General features: G+C 42.7%; 2 protein-coding genes across 5 annotated transcripts in view; one reads left to right on the top strand and one right to left on the bottom strand.

Annotated features, from left to right (window-relative positions):
* Nucleotides 1-2,640, bottom strand: part of NUP37 (nucleoporin 37) — a 58,213-nt gene extending 55,573 nt beyond the window's left edge. For both annotated transcript variants that reach the window (XM_033952076.1, XM_033952077.1), the window contains exon 1: nt 2,502-2,640. The gene's annotated coding sequence lies outside the window, so the exon portion shown is untranslated. The remainder of the gene's footprint in view (nt 1-2,501) is intronic.
* The window catches only part of PARPBP (PARP1 binding protein), a 64,626-nt gene continuing 41,051 nt past the window's right edge, over nt 2,594-26,168 (top strand). The window contains exons 1-4 of one of the 3 annotated variants that reach the window (XM_033952074.1): nt 2,594-2,718; nt 10,358-10,511; nt 22,438-22,665; nt 24,863-24,973. In XM_033952074.1, the coding sequence (XP_033807965.1) occupies nt 10,362-10,511; nt 22,438-22,665; nt 24,863-24,973 (489 nt within the window). In that variant the 5' untranslated portion in view covers nt 2,594-2,718; nt 10,358-10,361. The other 2 variants (XM_033952073.1, XM_033952075.1) reach the window with 2 other exon arrangements.

Below are 26,168 nucleotides of genomic sequence, written 5' to 3' on the forward strand. Positions count from 1 at the left end.
TTGAAAAAAAAAACCCCACACACACTTGTATGTGATACAAAGTTTAGATCATTTTTCTAACAAAGATATATTGATTTCATTCAAGAGGGAAGGAAATTTGAGAGAGGTGTTAGTGGCATCTGCTTCGTCACAGCCACCAATTTAGGTAGGAATTTACTTAAAGGGCATTTCAGATGTGTCACATTTTCCGTATAAAAAGTTAACATGAATATTAAAATATTTGTCCACCCCTCTACTGGAGATAAATCTGAATCGCAAGAATTTTCTAACTGTTAAGACAGAAGGGCTGCTGTGTGCCCTTGTGGTTTGATATACATTGGGAAGATTAAAACGAAGCTCAATTACGGATCTTGGGAGCATAAGTGTGCCAATAAGACAATGTTGAAAGACATGTCTATGGTGGAGCATTCAATAACAGCTGGACACAGCTTTGATGAAGATAGATTCTTTGGCCTTACTGCCTCTCAACTCATGGAGAGTAGGGAATTTGGATTTGTTGCTCTCAGCATGGAACAAAGACTAATTTTCAGGTTTAATAATAATAACAACTTTATTCTTGTATACCGCAATACCATGGAAGTTCAATGCGGTTAACAATAGAAGAGACTGTACATTTACAGCGATGTTACATATTACAGCGTTGTTACATTTACAGTGATGTTACATATATGGTAATGAAAAGGTATATACTAAAGAAGAGACTGTACATTTACAGCGATGTTAACTATTATAGCGATGTTACATTTACAGCGATGTTACATAATGGCAATGAAAAGGCATATACTGTGGAGGCCTGACAAAGGCAGGGCAGTTAGATAAAAACAAAGATTGAGTAAGAGAGGCCATAAGTGGCTTGGAAGGAGGGCGAAGTCAGACGGTTGGAGGCATATCGAGATCGGGAGGGGGGCAGGGAAGGAGGGAAGGGAGAGTTAACGGAATTTGTCGAATTTGTTTAAATTGACCTCCATAAGGACTGAATCTGGAAAGTGATCTTTCAGTGTTTTTATTATGTTCTGATCATGTCCGTTTTATCTTTTTATATATTCATATATTTATTAGCTCAGGATGTTCCTTTTATTTGATATATATTCTTTTAATTGTGGCATATATGTATGTATGTATTTATTTATTTATTTATTCACCTGTTGGAAATACTCTTCACTTTTACTGTATTTATTTACAGCCAAATATATGTGTATAAGTGATTGCATTAAAGATGTTCTTCCCAATATTCATGTGTTGTTTTAACAACAGAGGTGAAAGTAAAGGCACTTTGTTTTAAGTTTTTTTAAGTCACATATACCTTTTTACATATTATTTTAAAGTTGTTTTAGCTTTTTCTATTGTATTTTAGGTTTCTTTTTTCCACACTACCACATATATGTTTGTGTTAACCCCTAAGGAAGTTATGTAGATGACCTTTAAACCCACATGCAAGTTATGTAGATGACCTTTGAACCCACATGCACAACCATTTAAGCAGTCTTGACAGCTGCTGATTCAATACTGTACTGTCTATGCAACTTGCTGTTAAGCTCTGTGAACCAATTTGCAATCACAAGATAGATCTGCGCCTGCTACAGTGCCAATTGGTTTTTATTCAAGCCCCTGATGGGACCCTCATGGCCATGTAAGGCTGGTAGAGAGTGTTAGGTTTTATTCATCTGATTATAAATACATTTTATATTTATCATCACTTTGGTCTGCTCCACATCTTTTGCTGTTCTTACCGATTTTGCAGAATGTTTGCCTGCTTGCTATCTTTCTCAAAGCTGATGTATTCCAATTAATATATCCAAAATAAAATACTTTTTTTTTCTACCCTTGCTCTCTGAGCATTTTATTTTTCTATACCAGTGTCTTATTTTCTGATTTTCTCTGTTTGTCCCTATCCTTGCAGGGTTTCTTGTCCATTTGACATTTCTTCTTTCTCCACATTCACCTTCTATCTTTCCTCTGTCCCTAACCCCCCACCCCCACCCCATGTTCAGCACCTGCTTTCTCAGCACCCCCTCCCCATATGTTCATCACATCCCTTTTCAGCATAGCACCCCATGTCTCCTCGCCCCCTTTTCCAGCATTACCATAGGACGTTAAGAACACTGAAACAGAGAAAAATGAAAGCAGATAACCATATCTAGTCTGCCTAACCATGTCCTAACCCCTCTCCCTTAGAGATCCAACGTATTTGTCCCAAGCTTTGTTGAATTACTCCCTCCCTGTTTGCCCCATCTCCTCCTTGTCAACCCCCACTGTCCCACCCCTACCCCTTCCTGTCCCTACAATCCTTCCCTACCAGCATTTCTTATCTATATCGTTATCTTTCTGCTTGCTTTTCCCGCCCGCTGCACCCCAGGGCCGCCCTCTCTTCCTAGTCTTCTTCCCCCCATGGTCTGTTATTTCTCCTCCTCCTTTTCCAATCCACTCTCTCCCCCCCCAACCCACCTCTACGCTACCCTCACGCCGCCTGCCTCTCTCTCCCTCCCCGCGGTTTTCTGTACCTCTCTTTCATTATCGACAGCGACCCAGAAGAAGCTGCTTCCCGCGCACAGATAAAGCGCTCTCTCTCTGCATGGCTCCGCCCACAGGAAATTGCATCAGCGTAGGCGGGACCCTGCAGAGAGAACGGCAGGAAGCAGCCTATTGTAACCGCTGCTGGGACACGGAAGCAAGGTGCAGAACGCTACGGGACGAGAGAACGGAAGAGGAGGGGAAAAGGTAGCGCACTCGGGACTACATTGGCCAGTGGGCGGTCGGGCCCCGGAGCAGCCGCCTCCCCTGCCCGTTGGCAAGAGCTGCCCTGGGGTGGGGCGAAGCGAAGGGACCGGGACGGTTACATGAACGGAAAACTTTGAAAGGAGCTTCGTGCTGGTGTTTGAGGAGAAAGTAAATAATATTCATGAGGCTCAAAAGGCAAAAGAATCCTGGCTCCACTATTAGCAAATTCAAATTTCCCGCTCCCTTTTTTTGGGTTGGGAATGCCTCCTTTGAACCTTCCGACGTTTGAAAATCTCTGATTTAAAACCGTAATAAAGAAGCATAGCTTTTTAAAGCCCTACAGCAGGGCCGCAATCCAGTCGGGTTTTCAGGATTTCCCCAATGAATATGCATGAGATCTGTTAGCATACAATGAAAGCTGTGCATGCAGATAGATCTCATGCATATTCATTGGGGAAATCCTGAAAACCCGACTGGATTGCGGCCCTCGGGGAGGGACTTTGACACCCCTGCCCTACAGGGCCAGAGCAGGCAGTGTAGAACTTAATTGACTTTAACAGTGCGCTTTTGTGCTCATAGCTGGCTCTGGATGTCAAAAAGGAAAGGAAGATGTACTTAAAAACTAAGGTGGCAGTTCTATACCTTGGCAGCTTTGCAAAATCAAAATGAGGTACCAGTTCCAGCAAGCAGACTGGCCAGTCCTAGTTTAACACTTGCAACTGAAAGCATGTGTGGTTGTAGCCCTTGATTTTACCCATTGAATTCGGTGCTGCAGGTTCCATAATGCATCGGGATGAAGTAGTCAGAAATTCAAGACTGGCCTGAAATCTCCCTTCTGGAACTGGATAACTTGGAAACTGTAGTGTTACAATGGCGAGCTTAGCTCAGTTCTTTAGTGGCTTAACGGTGTACTTAAGACTTTATAGAATGTTAGTGCAAAGCTACATTGGTGCACCAAAAGCTATACATGCTTTTTGATATAGGTCAATGGCTAGCATAATGGGTGTATTTAAGTATACCATGCACATGTGCAAATGATAGTATTCTGTAAGTTGTATGAATTGCCTGGGGACATACTCATGGTTCACTTATGTGTACCTACATCCTGGCTAGTTGCATGCTAAACAATCTAGGTATGCCATTTAGAGAATAGTATCTACCACACTTATTATGTGTGTAACTATCAATTTTTGGTACTAAATACGTGCATAAGTGCTATTCTGTAAAGGTCACCTAAAATTGGGTGTGGATCCCAGATCTGTGTACAAAATAGTTAAAATGATTTAATTATTGAAATTAACAAGCACAGATCTGGATGTACAATATTATATAACAATACATTACATTATATTACATTAGTGATTTCTATTCTGCCGTTAACCTTATGGTTCAAGGCGGATTATATAAAAATTGTTATGATGCTATAAAATACGTTCGATGGATTACATGAGAATTGTCAAGATACTAATAAATGCCTAATGAGTGATTTGAATATTTTTGATTTGCTATGTAGATAGTGTTTTGGGTGAAGCTTGGGGCGGGTCTGGTTCTGTTATAGAGGTTTAATGTATTTTTTGAAGAGTAGGGTTTTTGTTTCTTTTTTGAAGGTTTTGTAGTCTGTGGTTGAGGATAGCAGATTTGTGAGTTGTCTGTCCAGCTTTGCTGCTCTGGTGGCTAGTAGGTTGTCATAAGTTTTTCTTCGTATGACATTTTTGGTAGGTGGGTGTGTGAATAGTGTGTGGGTTCTCCTGTGTCTGGTTGAGGTAGATTGAGTTAGTCGGTTGTTCCAGTAGGTTGGGCTGTCTCCATTTATAGCTTTAAATAGTAGACAGTGGAATTTGTAGTGTATTCTTGCTTGTATTGGGAGCCAGTGTGAGTCGTGGTATGCTTCTGTGATGTGGTCGTATTTTTTTAGCAAGTAGATGAATCTTAGGGCTGTGTTTTGTATAGTTTCTAATTGTTTCATCATGGTTGCTGGGCAGGGGAGATATAATATGTTGCAGTAGTCCATTAAGCCTAGGATTAGAGATTGTACCAAGAGTTGGAATTTTCTGGCGAAGAATTTTTGAATCTGTCTTAGGTTTCTCATAGTTTTGAATGATGTTTTTATTATTTTGTTGATTTGTGGTTGCATGGTACAGCCTCTGTCAATCAGTATTCCAAGGAGTTTTAGCGTGGGATGAATGAGGTATGAGATCGAGTTTATTACTATGTTTGTTAAGGATGGGGTTTTACTGTTTTCTAGGAAGATGAAGTTTGTTTTGTCCAGATTAAGCTTTAGTTTGTGCTCTGTCATCCATGCTGCTAATGTTTCAAGTGTTTTGTGTATTGTGCCTATCATGGTGGGCTCCGGTTGGTCGAAGGGAAGGAGAATGGTGATGTCGTCTGCATAGCTATAGGAGGGCCATGTTTGTCTAGGTAGAAGCTGAGGGAGGCAATGTATAGGTTGAAGAGTGTGGGAGATAGAGATGATCCTTGGGTAACTTCGCACGGGTTGGACCATGTTTGTTTTAACTCTGTATGTTCTGGATTGTAGGAAGCCTTTGAACCATGATAGTACCTTGCCTGAGATTTCTATAGAGTCTAGTGTTTGTAGAAGGATGTTGTGGTCTACCAGGTCAAAGGCTGCTGATAGGTCTAGTTGTATGATCATCATTTTTTTTCCTCTACTGAGATGTTGTCTAGCGGTGTCCATGAGTGTTCCTAGTAGGGTTTCCGTGCTGTAGTTGGATCTGAAACCAGACTGTGTGGGGTGTAGTAAGTTGTGGTTTTCTAGGTATAAGGTCAGGGTTTTAGCTACTAGGCCGTCCATAAGCTTGACATAAAGTGGGATTGAGGCTATAGATCTGTAGTTGGAAGGTTGGTCCGTTGGTCCTTTGGGGTCTTTTAGGATCGGAGTTATGATGATTTCACTGAGGTCTTGTGGAAAAAGGCCATCTGTGAGTAAAGTTTGTATCCATTGTAGGAGTAGAGTGCGGAATAGTGTACTGGAGGTTTTCAGTAGGTATGGTGGGGCAATGGTTAAGGTCACAGGCTGTGTGGCTGTATTTATTATACAGTTTGTTGAAGTCTGACCATTGCAATGTAAATAATTAATTGCTTTACAACTGAGATGACTGGTTTCATCACACAGAATACTGAAAAAATTTTCAGCGTGCATAGTTTTCAGTATGTTAGACTTTATTTCTGATGCTAAGACATCCAGCAGCTCTTGCATTATTCTTTCTGAGGTGTAATGTGCATTTTTACCAACACTGAGATGTTGTAAAAAGGAACAACCCATTTCTTTACAGTGTTCCAACAGCTTTTCAAACAACGTTGTATGTGGTAACTCATTTTTTGCCAACCAATACATGGATTTTAAAGCTCCCACAAAGGCATCTCTCTGTAAGTTATTTAACATAGATACAGATCTTTCAATTTGACCAATTCCAGTTTGCTCTAGTACACGCTTTCTAAAAGATCAGAAGAAGACTCAATGTGTGTTTTACTTTTTTCATGGTCCAGCAAGCTTTCTTTTCGAATTCTTGTGCATGGCACATTTACCCAAGGTAACTCCCTCCTTGGGAGGTGTTTGAATATTTCATGCACAATGAGCACCACATACCATTTTCTTTGACCATTAGCCAATCAAACTCTTTAAACCATTGTTTGTTTATGCCGGATAAGCGGTGCTTAGATTTATCAATTGGCAGAGTGTGTGCTGAAAAGATTTCCCCTGATGGACCAGCCTCTGCAATGTCTTTGTCTGAAATTGCCACATCAGCAGTTGACGCTGCACCTTCATTGGTTTATGGCGTCTCTTTTCTGAAATAACTGAGCAGTGTTGTTTTCTGAACACTTTTTTTACTCATATTGGTAAAATGAAAAGTACCTATGAATAAGACTTTTGAGTGGTAACGTGGGAGCCTATTGGTTATTCAGTGCACACTTACACTACTGCAGGGCAAGATATGAACAAAAAAAGGAATGGCAGATGTGTCACTTTAACAGGAACCAGTGAGTGCTACAAGGATTTTTATTGTTTGCTCGTCTGGGCTTAACCTGCCCCAAACACTCTGTGATGAAAGAAGAGAGAAAGGCACAACTAAGTCCGGCCCTGGACTCTTTTTTTTTCCCCCTTTCTGGAGGACCTACTGCTATTAAATATTTCTATAGCGCTCTCAGATGTACGCAGCGCTGCAGAGTCACAAAGAGGGAAAAGCACAGCCAAGTCTGGCCCTGGACTCTTTTTTTCCCCCTTTCTGGAGGACCTACTGCTATTAAATATTTCTATAGCGTTCTCAGATGTACGCAACGCTGCAGAGTCACAAAGAGGGAAAAGCACAGCCAAGTCTGGCCCTGGACTCTTTTTTTCCCCCCCCCTTTCTGGAGGACCTACTGCTATTAAATATTTCTATAGGTCTACCAGACAACGCAGGCTACACAGAGTTAAAAGTAAGAAAATAGTCTCTGCTTGATAGAGCTTACAACTTTTTTTTCTCTCTAAAATACCCTTCTGAAAGCACAGAGGGAAGTTAAAACCATCAACCTAACTCGCCCAAAACTTTCTGCCTGGTCACTCAGCACAGCGGGAAACAAAAGTTTGGTCGTTGCAGGGGCGGACCTTTGGAGCGTGGGCGAAAATGTTTTAATAGGTCTATGTTAAAAACACTATGCAAATTACCCTTCCCTGCTCACGGTGAAGGAGTAAGAGCGGGGAAGGGATAATTTGCATAGCGTGCTAAGGCGTTGGACCAATCGAAATACAACCCCTTGGCGCGCTATGCAAATTACCCCTTCCACGCCCGTACTCCACCGTGAGCAGTGGCGTGATTCGTGGAAAATCCGTTGGTCGCTAATGCTGGTTCTTCTGCTCATGCTCAGTTAGACCTGATCTGAGCGGAAGAACAGGCATTATCCGAAGTTTGCGTGCTGAATTAAATGCTGCTGAAGTTGTGGTTCAAGCAGGAAAGGTATGTTCACCTTCAAGTATGGGGTGCAGGCAAACCGGAAGAAGCAGGCGCTTGACAATTCATGCGCGAACCACCGCCGAGTCCGATGTCAGATCGCGGTCTCTGCAGCTGCAAAATGGCAGCCGGGCGTTCACTTAAAGTAGCTGGGCGATGTGCCCGGCAGGAACACGCTAGGGAGAACACTGCCATTGTATAGGTGGGAGGTGAGACCAAGTTCTGTCAGCTGTGACTGCTTCTTTTTCTGTGGGGGGGTTTGATATCTCTTCTAGGTGCGTAGGTGTTCCATTGAACATGGCTCTGATATTTGCGATCTTGTTTTTGAAGAGGGTGGCTGAGGGAGGGGGGAGTTGTTATTTGTCAAGTAGGGTGTGGTGTCTGTGAGTTCTTTTAGTATTTGAAACAGCTTTTTTGTGTCTTGTGATCCTTCTCCTATTTGCTTTGTGAAGTATGTCTTTCTTTTTTCTTTCAGTTTTTGTTTGTGTAGGCTAGTGCTGCCTGATTCACGATTCAAATCGATTCACTTTGGGTGAATCGATTCGAATCGATTTACCACGTCAAAAAATTGGCCTCCTGATTCATTGACTGACCCTCCCCCCTAAAGCAGGAGTTGCAATGCTGCGTCTTGCTGGCCTGCTGCTCCTGCTTTAGAGGGCGAGTGGGGAGGGTCAGTCGGGAAGTGGATTCCCCGCTAGTGTCCGGCTTCCTAGCATCACATAGGCCTTCCGGGGGGAGGGGGGGTGTAGTCCTTCGTGGGGGGATGCAGCCTTCCAGGGGGGGTCAGTCTGGCCTTCAGGGGTGGGGTGTAGGCCTTTGGGAGGATGCAGGCCTTCAGGGGTGGGGTGTAGGCCTTCAGGGGGGACATGCAGACCTTCAGGGAGTGCAGGCCTTCAGGGGGGGACATGCTGGCCTTCAGGGGTGGGGTGTAGGCCTTCAAGGAGGGTGCAGGCCTTCAGGGGGGACAGGCTGGCCTTCAGGGGTGGGGTGCAGGCCATCAGGGGGGGGATGTGCATGCCTTCAGAGGTGGGGTGTAGGTCTTCAGGGGGAGTACAGATGTTCAGGGGAGGGGGCCCTGGTGTAGAAGTGCACAGAGGGAAGGGGGGGGGTTCAAAGAGACGTGCATATGCCGGACTTTGGGGGGAAGAAATAATGGATCTAAAAACAGAGGAGAGGGAGAGAGATGGTGGACAATGGGATTTAGTGATGAAAGGGAGAGATGGTGGACCCTGGAGTGGTGGGGAAGGAGGGAAAGATGCTGGATGAAAGGGTAGTTGAGAAAAGGTGGATCTGTGGATGGAGACAAAAAAAGGAAAGATGCCAGACCTCCGGGAGAGGGAAGGGAAACGGAAGGGGAGGACAGAGATGGAAGATGGATGGTTAGCAAGAAGAGAGAAGGAGATCCTGGAAAGCAAGTTATGGGAAGACAGCCAGAACCGGGGACCAACAAGATTTGAATAATGACCAGACAACAAAAGGTAGAAAAACTAATATGTCAGATTTGAAACGTGTATCCTGCCAGAGCTAGTGTTAGACCGCAAACGTGAGCTAGGATTTAACAGAGAGAGGAAAAGTTTTTTTGTTTGTTTATTTTGTTTACACCACGGCGCCAGTGTGGTTAGGAGAGGGCAAAGGGGGTGAAGAGGCTATAAAATAAACCCACCAGGATGTTTTAAAAAAACACCCAATTGGGCATGAAAATCGAATTGAAAAATCGATTCAATAGGCTGAATCAAATTGAAATTTTTTTTTCCTAAATCGGGCAGCACTAGTATAGGCACCTAAATTGAATGGTGTGCAACTCAAAAGGGAGCATGACCATGAGAGTAGTATGGGTGGTTCAGGAGCATCCACATGATTTAGGCACAGTATTATAGAACAGCAGAGATCTTTGCCCAATTTGCGCACCAGGATTTATACCAGGTTTCAGCAGGTATAAAAAGCCTTTGGTGTGGAAATCCATGCTAAGTGTTCTCAATAAAGGGTGCTTATCCTGAAAAGCCCATTGCAGATCTGAGTGCAGATTTTTCCCGGCACTTAATATTCAGTGCCATTTATAGAATTTGGCCCTAAATGCCAACCACTGTGACTTTGATTTACTTCATCCCTTCCTTGATAGCTTCTCATTAATTGGTAAAAGCTTTCCTTTTACTAATGTTTTGACATACAATGTGGCTGTTTAACATAGTGGAATTTTGTTCTTTTGCAAGCTACCAGTTACAGTTTCAAGACGCATGTGTTCCTCTGTCATGATTATACATTCACCCCATTGGATGCTTAGTGCCCTCCAGTAGAACTTTGGTCCTAGCAGGGATGCTAAGTTACTTAGTTCTAGGCTGGATATTTTGAGACTCTTATGGATTTCTGACCACTCCATTCTGGTGCATTATGTGGCTGACAGAATTGGTTTCAACATTTGGGCGAGATCAGGCACCACAAATTCCACACTGTTTTGGGATTTGAATTCAAAACCAGGACTGTCTCAAAATCTCCATTCTGGAACAGGGTAACTTGGCATCTGGGTCCTAGTCTATGATGTTGACTCTTTAACAGGGGTGGATTAGTTGGTATATTTGCCAGCTAGTTCTTTTAGACATAAATTACTCCACATAGTTTCCAAATGCTGAATTAATACAAATATAAACCTCGAAGTGTGATGTCCATAATTCATCTTACTTTTTTTGGTTTAGGAGGATGGCTTGTATCCAGCAAAGTATCTTGAACATGATCAAATGTTTCAGAAGAAAATTGTCCGCATTAATATACTGTGAAAGATCAACAGTATGTGGGGCTGATGACATGCTTTTGGTTTTGCAGCTTGCTATGGCTGGTGTCAATAAACAGGTTAGTATACTATCAGAGAAGAGCAAAAAATTGCTCAGGTTTATTTTAATAATTTTTCATTTAGGTCCCTTTTTCTGAAGCCGCTTTATTTATCGCCGGCTTCAGTGGTATTACCGTATTTTCACGCATATAACGCGCGCGTTATACGCGTTTTTACCTACCGCGCATACCCCTCGCGCGTTATATGCGTGAGCGCGGTATACAACTTTTTTTTTTTTCAATCCGATCGGCATCCCTCCTACGAACCGGTATCCTCCCCCCCCCCCGCTCACCCCTCCCCCGCGATCCTACATCCCCCCCCAGCACCGCAAAACATACCTTACCCGATTGGGCACCGGCACCAGCACCAATGCACAGGATGTGCCAGTGCCAGTGCCCGAAGATCCTCCCTCGTTGGTTTGGGTTGGTTTGGGCTGGGCTGAGCTGGGCGGTGCGGTGCAGGAGAGATCCTCCTTCTTCCTGCGCCGGGCTGGACTAGGCTTTGAGCATTTGCGCATGCTCAAAGCCTTCTGGTCTCGCTCTTGAGAGAGCGAGACCAGAAGGCTTTGAGCATGCGCAAATGCTCAAAGCCTAGTCCAGCCCGGCGCAGGAAGAAGGAGGATCTCTCCTGCACCGCCCAGCTCAGCCCAGCCCAAACCAACCCAAACCAACGAGGGAGGATCTTCGGGCACTGGCACTGGCACATCCTGTGCATTGGTGCTGGTGCCGGTGCCCAATCGGGTAAGACATGTTTTGCGGTGCTGGGGGGGGGGATGTAGGATCGCGGGGGAGGGGTGTGTGACGTGAGCGGGGGGGGAGGATGCCGGTTCGTAGGGGGATGCCGGATCGGATTGAAAAAAAAAAGTTGTAAAACGCGGGTAAGCTAGCGGGGGGGAGGATGTCGGTTCGGAGTAGGCGGGAGAGGTTTTAGCATGCGCGGTATACGCGTGTGCGCGCTATATTAAAATTTTTTTACATAGATTTGTGTTCCCCGCGCACTATACCCGTGTGCGCGTTTTACACGGGTGCGCGTTATATCCGCGAAAATACGGTAACTCCAACACTCATAGGAATTCTATGAGTGTCAGAGCTTTTTCCACCATGCCTAGCAATAAAAAAAGTAACACGGCTTCATGAAAAGGGGCGGGGTTGTGTACAAAAAAGCCTTGTAGCAGAAAATGTAAAATTCCATAGTTTGCTGTTTTATTGTTTAGAAGGAATTTTATTTTGTATTATGGCAGGGATTCATTTTTTACATATTCTGTCCATGATAAAGGGCCTGATTGTTTTTCAGCTTTTCATTCTGTTCCTTAGATTGATGTTGCTTTCAGAAAGAAGTTCACAAACTTTGCTCTGGGGGTAAGGAGCAAGGGGATTCTGAGCTTGCTTATTAAATCCCCCCTTTTACAAAAATGCAGAAGAGGTTTTTAGTGCCGGTAGATGCCCTGAATGCTCTGACGCTCATAGGAACTCTGACTGTTGGAGCAGCGCAGAGCATTCAGCGCACCAGCCAGTGCTAAAAACCTTTTCCGCGCTTTTGTAAAAGGGGAGAGGGGAGTTAATATTTGTACCCACAGTGATAGGTAAGCTGCTGGGTTGTTTGGTTTTTTTTTTGTCCTCGCCACTTTCACTAGCAAGGTATTCCAGGCATCTAGCATGAAAACATATTTCCAGATGTTATGTCTAAGTCTTACTGCCCTGCAATCTCAATAAATGTCCTCTAGTTCTACTGCTTACCATCTCTGGAAAAAAATTGTTTGTACAAGTATTTAAACACCTGTATCATATCTCCCATCTCCCTCCTTTCCTTTAAGGCAGCGGTCTTCATTGCAAGGCTCGCAAGCCAATGGAGACTTTCTAGGTGGCTCACGCACCTATCTGTAGTCCTCCTCCCCCGACAAGATCCAGTGTTTGCTCACTGTTCTCGTTCCTAGCGGCACCGCTGTAACACTTCAGGCCGTCGGCAGCGTGAGTGAAGTAAACATGCTGCCCTTGGTGACTCTGCTACTGCTTCCTGTCCCCACATAGGCAGGAAGCAGTAGCAGAGAGAAAGCATCTGTGGCTGGCGTACAACTATGAAATGCCTTGCCTGGTATCCTGCGGTTTTGTATAGGGAGGATGAATTTTAAGAAAATGCTGAAAACTCAATTATTTGCCAATGCCTTCTTATGCTAAGATATATTTCAGTTGATAATCGCCTTCTAGAATTTTTCTGACATTAAAGCTTGTTTGTACTTCTGAATTGATTGAATTTGTGCTCTCTCCCTATTATAACAGGGACTATTAACGATGTTGTCTTGACGCGTCTGTTATATGTGATAATCAGAGGGAAACAAGATTGTATGTATGTGATATGGAAACTGCATAGTTGTATGCGGTATTTAAATTTTTAAATAAATACTTCTCTCACACTGCCAGCAGCCCGAAGAGTTACAGCAGTGCTGCTAGGAAGGAGGATGGTGAGCAAGCACCCAGATCCCACCGGGGGGGGGGGGGGGGAGGGGGGCGGTTACAATATGGGAAGGGTAAATGGGGAGGGTAAGAGAGATACTGATCTTCAGGGATGAGAAGGAAAAATGCCAGACCTCCAGGGGAAGAAAGGGAAGGGGCAGATAGAGATGCCAGACCAACAGAGTGGAGGAAGGGAAGGAGAGAGATGTCAGATCACTGGATAGGGAAAAGGGGTCAGGAAAAGAAAGAGATGCCAGACTAGGGAAAGGAAGAAGGAGGGAGGAATTCCAGACTAAGGTAGAGGAAGGGGACGGGAAAGAAAGAGAGAAATCAGACCACAAAGTGGGGAAGAGGGAAAGGAAGGAAGGGGGAGAGAAAGATACCAGACTGTGGGAAGAAAGGATAAAGATAACATAGTAACATAGTAACATAGTAACATAGTAGATGACGGCAGATAAAGACCCGAATGGTCCATCCAGTCTGCCCAACCTGATTCAATTTAAAAAAATTTTTTTTTTTTTTTTTTTTTTTTTCTTCTTAGCTATTTCTGGGCGAGAATCCAAAGCTTTACCCGGTAATGTGCTTGGGTTCCAACTGCCGAAATCTCTGTTAAGACTTACTCCAGCCCATCTACACCCTCCCAGCCATTGAAGCCCTCCCCTGCCCATCCTCCTCCAAACGGCCATACACAGACACAGACCGTACAAGTCTGCCCAGTAACTGGCCTAGTTCAATCTTTAATATTATTTTCTGATTCTAAATCTTCTGTGTTCATCCCACGCTTCTTTGAACTCAGTCACAGTTTTACTCTCCACCACCTCTCTCGGGAGCGCATTCCAGGCATCCACCACCCTCTCCGTAAAGTAGAATTTCCTAACATTGCCCCTGAATCTACCACCCCTCAACCTCAAATTATGTCCTCTGGTTTTACCATTTTCCTTTCTCTGGAAAAGATTTTGTTCTACGTTAATACCCTTTAAGTATTTGAACGTCTGAATCATATCTCCCCTGTCTCTCCTTTCCTCTAGGGTATACATATTCAGGGCTTCCAGTCTCTCCTCATATGTCTTCTGGTGCAAGCCTCCTATCATTTTCGTCGCCCTCCTCTGGACCGCCTCAAGTCTTCTTACGTCTTTCGCCAGATACGGTCTCCAAAACTGAACACAATACTCCAAGTGGGGCCTCACCAATGACCTGTACAGGGGCATCAACACCTTCTTTCTTCTACTGACTACGCCTCTCTTTATACAGCCCAGAATCCTTCTGGCAGCAGCCACTGCCTTGTCACACTGTTTTTTCGCCTTTAGATCTTCGGACACTATCACCCCAAGGTCCCTCTCCCCGTCCGTGCATATCAGCTTCTCTCCTCCCAGCATATACGGTTCCTTCCTATTATTAATCCCCAAATGCATTACTCTGCATTTCTTTGCATTGAATTTTAGTTGCCAGGCATTAGACCATTCCTCTAACTTTTGCAGATCCTTTTTCATATTTTCCACTCCCTCTTCGGTGTCTACTCTGTTACAAATCTTGGTATCATCTGCAAAAAGGCACACTTTTCCTTCTAACCCTTCAGCAATGTCACTTACATACATATTGAACAGGATTGGCCCCAGCACCGAACCCTGAGGGACTCCACTAGTCACCTTTCCTTCCTTCGAGCGACTTCCATTAACCACCACCCTCTGGCGTCTGTCCGACAGCCAGTTTCTGACCCAGTTCACCACTTTGGGTCCTAACTTCAGCCCTTCAAGTTTGTTCAACAGCCTCCTATGAGGAACTGTATCAAAGGCTTTGCTGAAACCCTAGGAGGTGGAAAGGGGACACACAGATGTCAGACCATTGGAGAAGGAAGAGATGGTACACAGGGATGGAGGGGAACAGGAGATAGAGGGAGGACATGATGCACAGGGATGGGAGAGGTGGGCAAGGGAAGAAATTATGTTTATGGATAGATGGGAATAGGGGATGAGAATAGTACGCATGAATAGATGGAAAAGTATGGAAAAGTAGATAGATTTGAAGAAGAAGTAGAAAAATGGAAGAAAGTTGAATATTAAAGTTTAATGCCAAAGATAGTTGGAGAGAAAAACAGCAAATGGATAAGAAGGCCTTGGCAACAGAGTTAAGCACAGATAGAAGGAAGTGCAACCTGACACTGGGAATAGATGAGTAGAAAACTAAAATCACCAGACAACAAAGGTAGTAAAAGTGATTTTATTTTCAATTTAGTGATTGAAATGTGTCAGTTTTCAGAATTTATATCTGCTGTATATATTTTGCACTGTTCAGGAAGAAATGTATTTCTTTCAATTTCTCTGGACGTCGTGTACCTGGACTTCAGTAAAGCTTTTGACAGTGTCCCACACCGCAGGCTGCTAAGCAAGATGGAATCGATGGGGTTAGGAGAGACACTAACTGCATGGGTCAATGATTGGCTGAGTGGCAGACTTCAGAGGGAGGTGGTTAATGGTACCCTCTCTAAAACATCGGAGGTGACCAGTGGAGTGCCGCAGGGCTCGGTCCTGGGTCCACTCCTTATCGACATATTCATAGGGGATCTGACTCAAGGGCTTCAAGGTAAAATAACACTATTCACCGATGATGCCAAACTATGTAATATAGTAAGTGAATGCAGTTTACAGAATTATATGGCGCAGGACCTGCTTACATTGGAAAGTTGGTCCTCAACCTGGCAGCTAAGCTTCAATGCTAAGAAATGTAAGGTTATGCACCTCGGAAGCGGAAATCCATGCAGGAAGTACTTCTTGAACGGAGAAACTTTAACTAGGACTTCAGCAGAACCAGATTTAAGAGTAATCATCAGTGCAGACATGAAAACTGCCAATCAAGTGGAGAAGGCTACATCTAAGGCAAGGCAGATATTGGGTTGTATCAATAGAAGTTTCATCAGCCGAAAGCCTGAAGTCATAATGCCGTTGTACAGGGCCATGATGAGACCTCATCTGGAGTACTTTGTGCAATTCTGGAGCTCACATTACAGTAAAGATGTGCGCAGAATTGAATCAGTTCAGCGGACAGCCACCAGGATGATCTCGGGGCTCAAGGGTCTCTCGTATGAAGAGAGACTGAACAAATTGCAGCTCTACACTCTCGAGGAACGTAGGGAGAGGGAAGACATGATCGAAACATTTAAGTACCTCACGTGACGTGTCGAAGTGGAAGATGATATTTTCTTTCTCAAGGGACCCTCGGCCACAAGAGGGCACCCGCTCAAACTCAGGGGCGGAAAATTTCATGGCGACACCAGAAAGTATTTCTTCACAGAGAGAGTGGTTGATCATTGGAACAAGCTTCCAGTGCAGGTGATCGAGGCAGACAGCGTGTCAGACTTTAAGAATAAATGGGATACCCATGTGGGATCTCTATGAGGGTCAAGATAAGAAAATTGGGTCATTAGGGCATAGACAGGGGGTAAGCAGAGTGGGCAGACTTTATGGGCTGTAGCCCTTTTCTGCCGTCATCTTCTATGTTTCATCTTCATCTTCTATGTTTCTATGTACTCTATGCAGAATCTGGCATCTTAGATTCGTTTGTGTGTATTAGGACTTTTAGTTTATAGTCCTGTATTTGCTTAGGGTTATCTGTGGCCAAACAGGTTGAAAAGGTGACGGTGAACGCTAGAAGCATGCTAGGATGCATAGGGAGAGGTATGACCAGTAGAAAAAAGGAGGTATTGATGCCTCTGTATAAGACTGGTGAGACCTCATTTATTGTATCTATGCTGTTATTATCTTTTGGCTTGGCTGCTGATTGTACTTCTCGTGACTGGTTCATTCAATAAAAATATTTTCAAAAAAAAAAAAAAAAAAGAATATTGTGTACAATTCTGAAGGCTGCACCTTCAAAAAGATGGAGTCGGTCCAGAGGAAGGCTACTAAAATGGTACATTGTCTTCGTTATAAGGCATATGGGGACAGACTTAAAGATCTCAATATGTATACTTAAGTAGAAAGGTGGGAGAAGGGAGATATGATAGAGACGTTTAAATACCTTCATGGCGTAAATGTGCATAAGTCGAGCATCTTTTTTTTATTTTTTTTTTTTGAAAGGAAGCTCTGGAATGAGAGGGCATAGGATGAAGTTAAGAGGTGATAGGCTCAGAAGTAATCTAAGGAAATACTTTTTTTATAGAAAGGTAGATGTATGGAACAGTCTCCCAGACGAGGTGGTGAGGTCAAGAAACTGTGTCTGAATTCAAGAAAGCATGGGATCTCTTAGAGGAAGAGATAATGGTTACATCAGATGGGTAGACTGGATGGACCATTTGGCCTTTATCTGCCATCATGTTTCTATGTTATGCGCATGTAACCAAAGCCAGGTGTTCTGGTAGTAATGAATGTTGTGAAGCATTATTCGTGTTATCGCTCAAAGTAGGAATATATTTGTTGGCTTTCTGTCAGTCCTTTTGGATCTAAAACGGGCCTTGCTTAAAAATTAGCAAAGACCACTGCTCTAAGGTATATATATTCTGGTCTTTCATATGTCTTTGGGTACGAACATCATATTAATTTTGTCATCATCCTCTGAACTGCTTCAAATCTTTCTGTGTCCTTAGTAAGATACTGAAAACAATATTCCAGGAGGGGCTTCACCAGCAACTTCTACAGAGGTATTAGCACCTTCATTCTTTCTTTTGGTATAGCCTCTTGCTAATTGTTCAGGCTTTCTCTACCATCTTATCACATTCACCACCTTGAGATCCTCAGACAGTCACTATCAAAGGAGGCGAGGAAGGAATTTTAAGGTTGAAATTAGGAAGTGAAAAGTTAGCAATGTTGTTGCTTTATTGATTTAATTATGTATTGATAAATGTGACTATTCTTCAGCGATAATAATAATGTAGCTCTGGCCATATTGTTTGGCAGACTGGATGGACCATGTAGGTCTTTATCTGCTATCAATTACTATGTTACTATTGGCTCCTTTTACAAAGCCACGGTAGAGGTTTCTACCATGGACCAGCAAAGTAAATGCTCCAATGCTCATAGGAATTCTTTGAGCGTCGGAGCATTTACCTCATCAGCCCACAATAGAAACCTTTACCATAGCTTTGTAAAAGCCAGCATATGTTGCTAAAACTCTCATAAAATAAACATAAAATGATCAATTTAAAAAGAACTAAGACAATGAAGTGAGCTTTTGTGATGGAAAATACATGTTTTTTCTGATGTACCCAGGGTGTGAGGCTTTTTTTTTTTTTAACTCTGAAGTCCCTGAGTGCAACATTTTTTTCTTAAATATCTCATTTACCAAGGAAAGGATTTATTTTTTTTGGGACTCTTCACAATTAGAAAAATTTCCTTAAATGTCATGAGAAATTAGCTTCTTAAACTTAGGAGTTATGGAAGGATTATGTGCCAAGTATATTGGTTTATAACCTTGTTTTCCTTTTAAATTTATTTTATTGGAGTATGTAACTCTTTCCCTCTCTTGATGTAAGCTAGTAGGTGTGGAGGGGCATAATCAAAAGTGTGCCTAAGTCTGAGGCTGGATGTTTTGTGCAAGATGCAGGAAAAATGTCCATTTTCAAAGCTGCCAAATATCTATATTTTATTTTTGAAAATGAGATAGGTATAAGTTTGTTGATCCTTAGGATGTCTACCCTTTTTTTCCCATTTTCAAAAATTAAAACATCTACATGAAAACCATAAGTTTTGTAGATGTACTCACCAGCTACCTTGTCTGATTGCAGCAGAGGGAATCCCCATCAGTTGAGCTGGTTTTGGGGATTCCTGGCAGCTCAGCTGATGGGGATTCCCTCTGCCAGGATCAGCTGAGCCGCAGAGCCCTATACCCTTCCCTCTGACATTTCCGACATCCCCCTGACATCCTGTACCTCCCCTGACATCTCTACCCCTCCCCCACATCCCCCTAACATTCCTGGGCTCCCCCTGTATCTTCGGAAGAGCAAATGGCAGGAGAGAAGCTCACTCCTGCCTACAGGGCTGTGTGCTGCAAACGACAGGGCTTCCCCCTCCCAATATATCTAGGGATGCAGTGGGAGGGGCCAAAGGCAAGGCATGGCATTTAGCCTCTAAAGTAAATCTTAGCATCTCCAAAATTCTAATGTGGGCCCAATCCATTCAGTTGAAACTTAATGCATCTAAGACAAAATTCTTGTGGCTAGACCCTAAACTTGATTTTCTTCCTAGCTCTGTAGCATTGATATCTGGTTCTCTCCTGCAAATCAAGTTTTCTGCTAAGATCCTGGGAGTTCTTTTTGATTCATCGCTTTCTTTTAAGGACCAGATCAACTCTGTAATTAAGAAATGTTTTTTCAATCTACGCATGCTGATAAAAGTTAGACACCTTTTTCATCAACACCACTTTTCCATTTTGGTTCAATCTATCATCTCAATTATTGTAATACCCTTTACCTCGGTATCACAAAACATGTCTCTCCAGATTACAATTGGTCCAGAATACTACTGCCAGGCTGATGTTTGGGAAGTGTAAGTTTGATCATGTGACGCCACTGCTCTTCAACCTTCACTGGCTCCCGGTGTATTTTAGAGTTCAGTTCAAGTGTGCCTGTTTTCTTAAAATTCTTCTTGGTATTTTTACTCCCTTAGTTCTTTTATCTTGGAATCTTTATAGATTCTCTTTTGCAAGAGGCAATCAACAACTTAAGCTTTCTTGCCCATCTGGTAAAGGTATCAAAAGAACCAAGATTTTTGGCCTCTCTCTGTCCTTCAAGTTCACACAACTTTGGAATGATCTTCCACTTTTCCTGAGAAGTTCTGGTTCCCTTTCTTCTTTTTGTAAGGCTTTGAAAACTATTCTGTTTACTAAACACTTTGGTAATTAATCCTTTTTGAGATTCATTCAATATGTTTCTTTCAGCTTAATTTAACTATTGGAAACCGAGTTGAGCTCTCTTAGATTGAAGTCTTGGTATACAAAACCAAGTATTAGATTAGATTAGTGCATGCTAATCATTAGCATGACTTAGTAAAAGGACCCCTACACGTTCCACTCGCTGGATGTCACCGTACACATATCAACCGATTGGTTCAGTTTTGGATTTTTTGACTTTTTTAATTAAATTTTTTTTTCTCAATTTCTGACTTCTGAGTCATGTAATATATTCATGTCAATAATAATTAATGTGTAGAACTTATATTTAATGTGTAAAACTTCTTATTGCATTTGAACCAATTTTATGCATGTTGAAGTCACTTTTGCACACTACACCTTTAGCCTGTTCCGACTCTGCTCTCAAAATGGCTGCTGCGACTGGGGCATTTCTCCTGCCCTGAGTACACTGCTAGACTACCAGGGATTGTAAAGCAATCTGGGGTAGGGATGTGGCTGTTAACTCCATTGTTTGCAATCGTTTTTTGCAATCTCTGTACAAAAAAGTTTTCTTGCACAATAATTTATATGCTAAACAGAGTGCTCCAAATAAATGCTTTTGATACAAAATTTTAGCAGGAATTTTGAGTCTGTAAATTTGGGACAATAAGTTCCTTAGGAACTAACCTCTCTGTGGAGATATGACATCAGCTGTCATTCCAACTGTAGCACAGAGTTAACAAGTGTAAAAGCACTGTGGCTTACGTAGTTTCAGTTTTTATTAGCCGCTATCCATGTATGTGGATACTGTTTGTTTTTTTTAGAGGTACAAAAATGATTAATAATAGTAGTAGTATTTAAATTTATTATATTCTTGCTTGGACACTGTGGGGTTAGCAGAGAGATCCAGACTGCAAACTGCAATCCCCTATATTCCTCATTGGTTCGCTTTAACACAACCAAACTTGAAGTTTCAGCTTCAGATGCAGTTTTGATTTTGGCCCAAACCGATTTAAAAAAAAAAAAAAGAAGTTTTTCAGCTTCTAAATGTAGGGCAGACATGTCACACTCTGGCCCATGGGCCAAATCTGACCCGCGGGGTGTTCAAAATTGGCCCGCTAAACATTTTAAATTTTATAGCAAATCTGGCCTGCCAGCACGAATCGCTGCCGCCACTGCTGCTCTTCATTCACGTCCACCTTCACCTGGTCTCCTCTTCAAAGCAGCCTGCTGAGAATTGCCGGCTGGCTGTAGCGAACCTCGCAGGCCGCTGTCCACCTCGGTAGCACGTTCCCTCTGATGCAATCCTACCCCTCCTCTGACGTACGGGATTGTGTCAGAGGGAACGTGCAACCAAGGTGGACAGCGGCCTGCGAGGTTCGCTACAGCCTTCTGGCAGACACGAGTGAAGAGCAGCAGCGGTTCTTGCCGATGGGCCAGAGGAGACCAGGAAGCCGGGATGGAGGGAGGGTAGGAACGGCGGGCCAAATCTGAAGGTGAGACCGGGAAGAAGAAGGGGGGAAAACATACAGGCCTTCGGGACAGGGGCAGGCCCTAGTGTAGAAGTACCCGGCGGGAGAGAAGAAGGGGTCCAGATGTTCATATGCCGGACTGAGTGGAGGGTGGGGTGGGGAAGAAATAAAACAGAGGAGAGGGAAGGAAGAGAAAGAGAGAGAAGTTGGACACAAGGGATGGTGTGGAGGGGGGGATAGAGATACTGGATAGGAGGGTATTTAGAAAGAGAAACAGAGAGATAGTGGACCCTAGGGTGATGGGGAAGGAGGGAGAAATGCTGGATAAAAGGGTAGTTGAGAAAAGGACAGATGGTGGATCTGGGAATGGTGGGGTCCATTGCTGCAGCTGCGGATATGGACACGAAAAAAAGGAAAGATGCCAGACCTCTGGGGGAGGGATGGGAAATGGAAGGGGAGGACAGAGATGGAAGATGGATAGTTAGCACGGAGAAAGAAGAAAATGACAAATGGGCAGGAGACCCTGGCAAGCGAGTTATCAGAAGACAACCAGAGTCTGGGACCAACAAAAGGTAGAAAAAAATAATTTTATTTTCTGTTTTGCGATTACAATATTTATTTTGTTTACATCACAGAGCTGGTGTGGGGTTTGGAGACATTATACTTCTATTAAGACTAAGCCTTAGTCACTTAGGGGTCCTTTTATTAAAGTGCGCATTTAGCGCGTGCTAAATCGATTAGCGTATCTTAATTAAAGGACCTCTAATTATCTTAATTAAAAATACGTCCCGCAGCTTAGCCTTTTTTTCAGATTTCAGCCCCTTATGTGATTGAGTTTTGACACCCCTGATGTAGGGTTTTAGTGTAATACAGGATCAAGATTACATTGTATAATTCCAGTTTATAATCTGCTACAATTAAAAAAACTGTTGAAAACCTATCTCTGCTAGCTATATCTCTTTATATTGATTCTGTTGTCCTGTTAGAATGGGTCTGAGATGCTGTTTACATTCTGCCTTTCTTTGCTGTTGTCTGCTATGTGGATTCTTAAGATTTTGTATGTGTTTAAAAGTTGTGCACGTTATCTGTGAGCTGCTTTGGTCAAAAGTGAAATACAAAATAAATAAATAATGAGAAGTTGGTGTGTACTAGATGAAAATATTAATCTTCTGAGTTTCACTGTTGCGTGTTTTGTTCATTTTTAGTGTGCTGGAGAATTTACAGTTTCACTCAGTGATGTGGTAACCACCTGGAAATACATGCTTCATGATAAACTAGACCTGAGCCATGAAGAAGCTGAAGTACCAGATAAATATTCAGATAGCAGAAGAGCTTATGACCTTTTTCTGAAGAGTAGCAATATGTTGGATCTTATTGATATATATCAGAAGTGTGCTGCGCTGGATTCTGAAATTGACACTGAGTTATCTCCTGTAAGGGATTTTTTGAAATCCTTTCATAAAAGAAGAGTGTATTTCAAGGGTGCATTTCTCAATTATGTGACTCTGAGTTGGTTTTATTGTAGGAATGTTTATTATCTAACTATTGTTTTTGTGTGTCCAAGTAGCTTACTATGCTAATGAAAATAACCAATATTGTACAATATTGATTTATTAGTAATTAGTAGTGCTGCCTGATTTGCCGAATCAAATTGGTAAATTGATTCATATTGATTCACTATCTAAAAAAATCAGACTCACCGATTTCAGCGAGTCCTGACACCTCCGAGTTTCCTAAAGCAGAGGTGTCAGTTCCTGGTGGGAAGAGCCAGGGCTTGGAACAGGCTGCTCCTGGCCTACCCCGCTGGGGCCGTCCCTCTGTCACGTTACTGATGATGTCACTAATGACACGGCAGAGGGAAGCCCTGGTGGGGCAGGCCAGAAGCAGCCTGTTCAGAGTGCTGCCTCCTCCCACCAGCTGCTACTGCTGCTTCTGCTCTGGGAGGCCTGTATGTCAGATCTCATGGTGGAAGGGGTCGGTCGGGAGGTGCTGCACAGAGGATTAGGAGGGAGAGAAAGCTGCTGCACAGGAGGATGGGAGGGAGGGATGGAAAGCTTTTTCACAGGGGAATAGGAGGGATAGAAAGCTGCTGTGCATGGGGGGAGAGAGGAAGAATTGTTGGACATGGAGTAGAGGAGAGGAAGGGAGAGATGCAACAAAGAGGTAGAAAGGGGTGAGAGGGGAAAATCCTGCATATGGTAGAAGGGAGGGAGACATGCTTGGAGAAGAGAGAGGGAGAAATGTTGGATATAGGGTGGAGGGCAGAGAAAGAGATGGTGCATGGGGAGAGACAGAAATGTTGCACATGATAATGGAGGGGAAGAAGAGAAAGATGCTGCATGGAGGGGAATGGAGAGATTTGACCCAGGGCACAAGGCAGGGAGAGAGGGAAATAGATGGTAGACAGTGGGAAAGAAACAAAAATATTGGATGTGGCAGTGAAAGGGAAGGTACAGAGATGGAAGATGGATGGTGAGCATGGAGAAAGAAGAAAATGTCAGATAGGCAGGAGACCCTGGCGAGTAAATTAATAGAAGACAAACAGAAATCAGAGCCTGGGACCAACATAATTTGAATAATAAATGACTAAACAACAAAAGGTAGAAAACATAATTCCTTTTTTTATTTTGTGATTACAATATGTCAGATTTGAAATGTGTATCCTGCCAGAGCTGGTGTTGGATAGCGAACGTGAGCTAGGACTTAACAGAGAGAGGAAAAGTAATTATTGTTTATTTTGTTTACACCACAGCACTGGGGTGGGGTTGGAGAGAGCAAAGGGAGGTGGGGTGGGTGAAGAGGCTACAAAATAAACCCACCAAACAAGGAAACTTCTAGAAATGTCCAAAATAAATAAACAAGCGATGAGGACAAAACTATGTTAAATTGATTTTTCTGCTAGACCTCAAACACCCAAGGCACTACTTTATATTTCAATTCGTTACCCTTACTGGGGTGGTGTTTTCATCATTGGTCTTAGCAAATAGCATGTGTAACAAAAATAAACTTTTAATCTTTTTTTATGAATTAATTTTCTCTTCCGGCTCTGCATAAATTATAAAGTGCGTAGAGTGCTATAGAGTGCTGTGAAGGAAAGGATTGGGCAGGAAAAGTGAATCGAATCGAAAATCAATTCAATGGGCCAAATCAAATCAAAATATTTTCCCTTAATTCAGGCAACACTAGTAATTAGTTACTTTACTGTGAGAAAGTAATTGACTAATCTATAAAGTAGTTAACTAGTTACTCACTATCACAGTGACTATAATTAATTATTTTTGAAGAGTAACTAGCACGACATGACATGACATTGCATAGAATATGTTTGGCATGAGTTGGTCAAATCTCCTTGAAATTAGCATCAAGAGATAAAAGTTATGCAATATCCATCTTATATATAACCCCAATGTGGCTTTTACATAATTATATTTGGGTGTGGTATCAGTAAAGAAAAAGCCATTAGTTACTCTAAGCAGGTAACTGCAATCAGTAATTAATTACTTCCATAAGTGTGTAATTTAATTAGTATAACTAATCACTATAAGTCCAGAAGTAATTAATTACTTTGGGGGTGCCTAGCACAACCAGATCAACCAGAGCTGAAATCAAAATTATGCATTTCTGTTACAGATTCAACTTTTCAAATTTATTTCTGGCACATCGTATGCTTCAGAAGAAATCAGTTCCAATTCTGCCATTCTTTTAACACCTTCTACTAGACATATTCAAGATAATGTGAAGGTAACTTTGTACAGTTTAAGTAAATGGTGAAAAAAAGGCAGATGACTTTATATTTTAAAGGTACGAATGTTGAAGGAGGTTTGTAAAATATAAGTAAAATAGAGGACTCTTGTTTCTTGGGGGTTTTGGTCTGATCTGATTTTAGTTCTTTTTTCCAACTTGATCAAAATTTGGAGCTGGGATCTAGCAATTACCAGGGAGTTTTACCCCTGTATTAATGGACTAGACCCCCACCTTCCCTCTCTCCCTAGTATTCCTAGGATCCATGCATGTGGGATGATTTCTGAACTTTGCAAGCAAGGATTTTAAATCTGGCTACCAGGTGTTGCTCCTTTTGCCCCCTCCCCCCCATTCTCTTTATATTATCCCTGGCTGACCAGGATGCAGAAAACCTGATTGAGAATCAAACTGGAAACCCTCTGATATCATGCAACCTTGCTGCTAAACAGGAGAGACTTCATGAGTAATATATTGTGATATTGAAATCTTTTCTGATCTGGCTGAGGCGAAACTGTATGAAAGTACTTTACAACTATTAACTTGTTCTTCATGTCATATATATATATAGAACGTGTGTTCTTCTGTTTTGGTTAACTGAGTCACTTGTCTCTCTCCTCCCATTGTTACAGTGATCACAGTCCATATGGTCCTGTTACCTTTGGAATCCTTATTGTGGCACTAGGTCCCACCTCTGCTGCAGTCCTTGACTGACCAATAAGAACATAAGAATAACAGTAGATGACAGCAGATAAAGATCCAAATGGTCCATCCAGTCTGCCCAACCTGATTCAATTTAAATTTTTTAATTTTTTTTCTTAGCTATTTCTGGGCTAGAATCCAAAGCTCTACCCAGTACTGTGCTTGGGTTCCAACTGCTGAAATTTCTGTTAAAACCTACTCCAGCCCATCTACACCCTCCCAGCCACTGAAGCCCTCCTCAGCCCATCCCCCACCAAACGGCCATACACAGACCATGCAAGTCTGCCCAGTACTGGCCTTATTTCAATATTTAATATTATTTTCTGATTCTAGATCCTCTGTGTTTATCCCACGTTTCTTTGAACTCAGTCACAGTCATAGCCTTACTGGGTCAGACCAATGGTCCATCAAGCCCAGTAGCTCGTTCTAATGGTGGCCAATCCAGGTCACTAGTAGTACCTGGCCAAAACCCAAAGAGTAGCAACATTCCATGCTA

The sequence above is a fragment of the Geotrypetes seraphini genome, chromosome 7 (assembly GCF_902459505.1).
Source record: "Geotrypetes seraphini chromosome 7, aGeoSer1.1, whole genome shotgun sequence".
In the NCBI taxonomy this organism is placed as follows: Eukaryota; Metazoa; Chordata; class Amphibia; order Gymnophiona; family Dermophiidae; genus Geotrypetes; species Geotrypetes seraphini.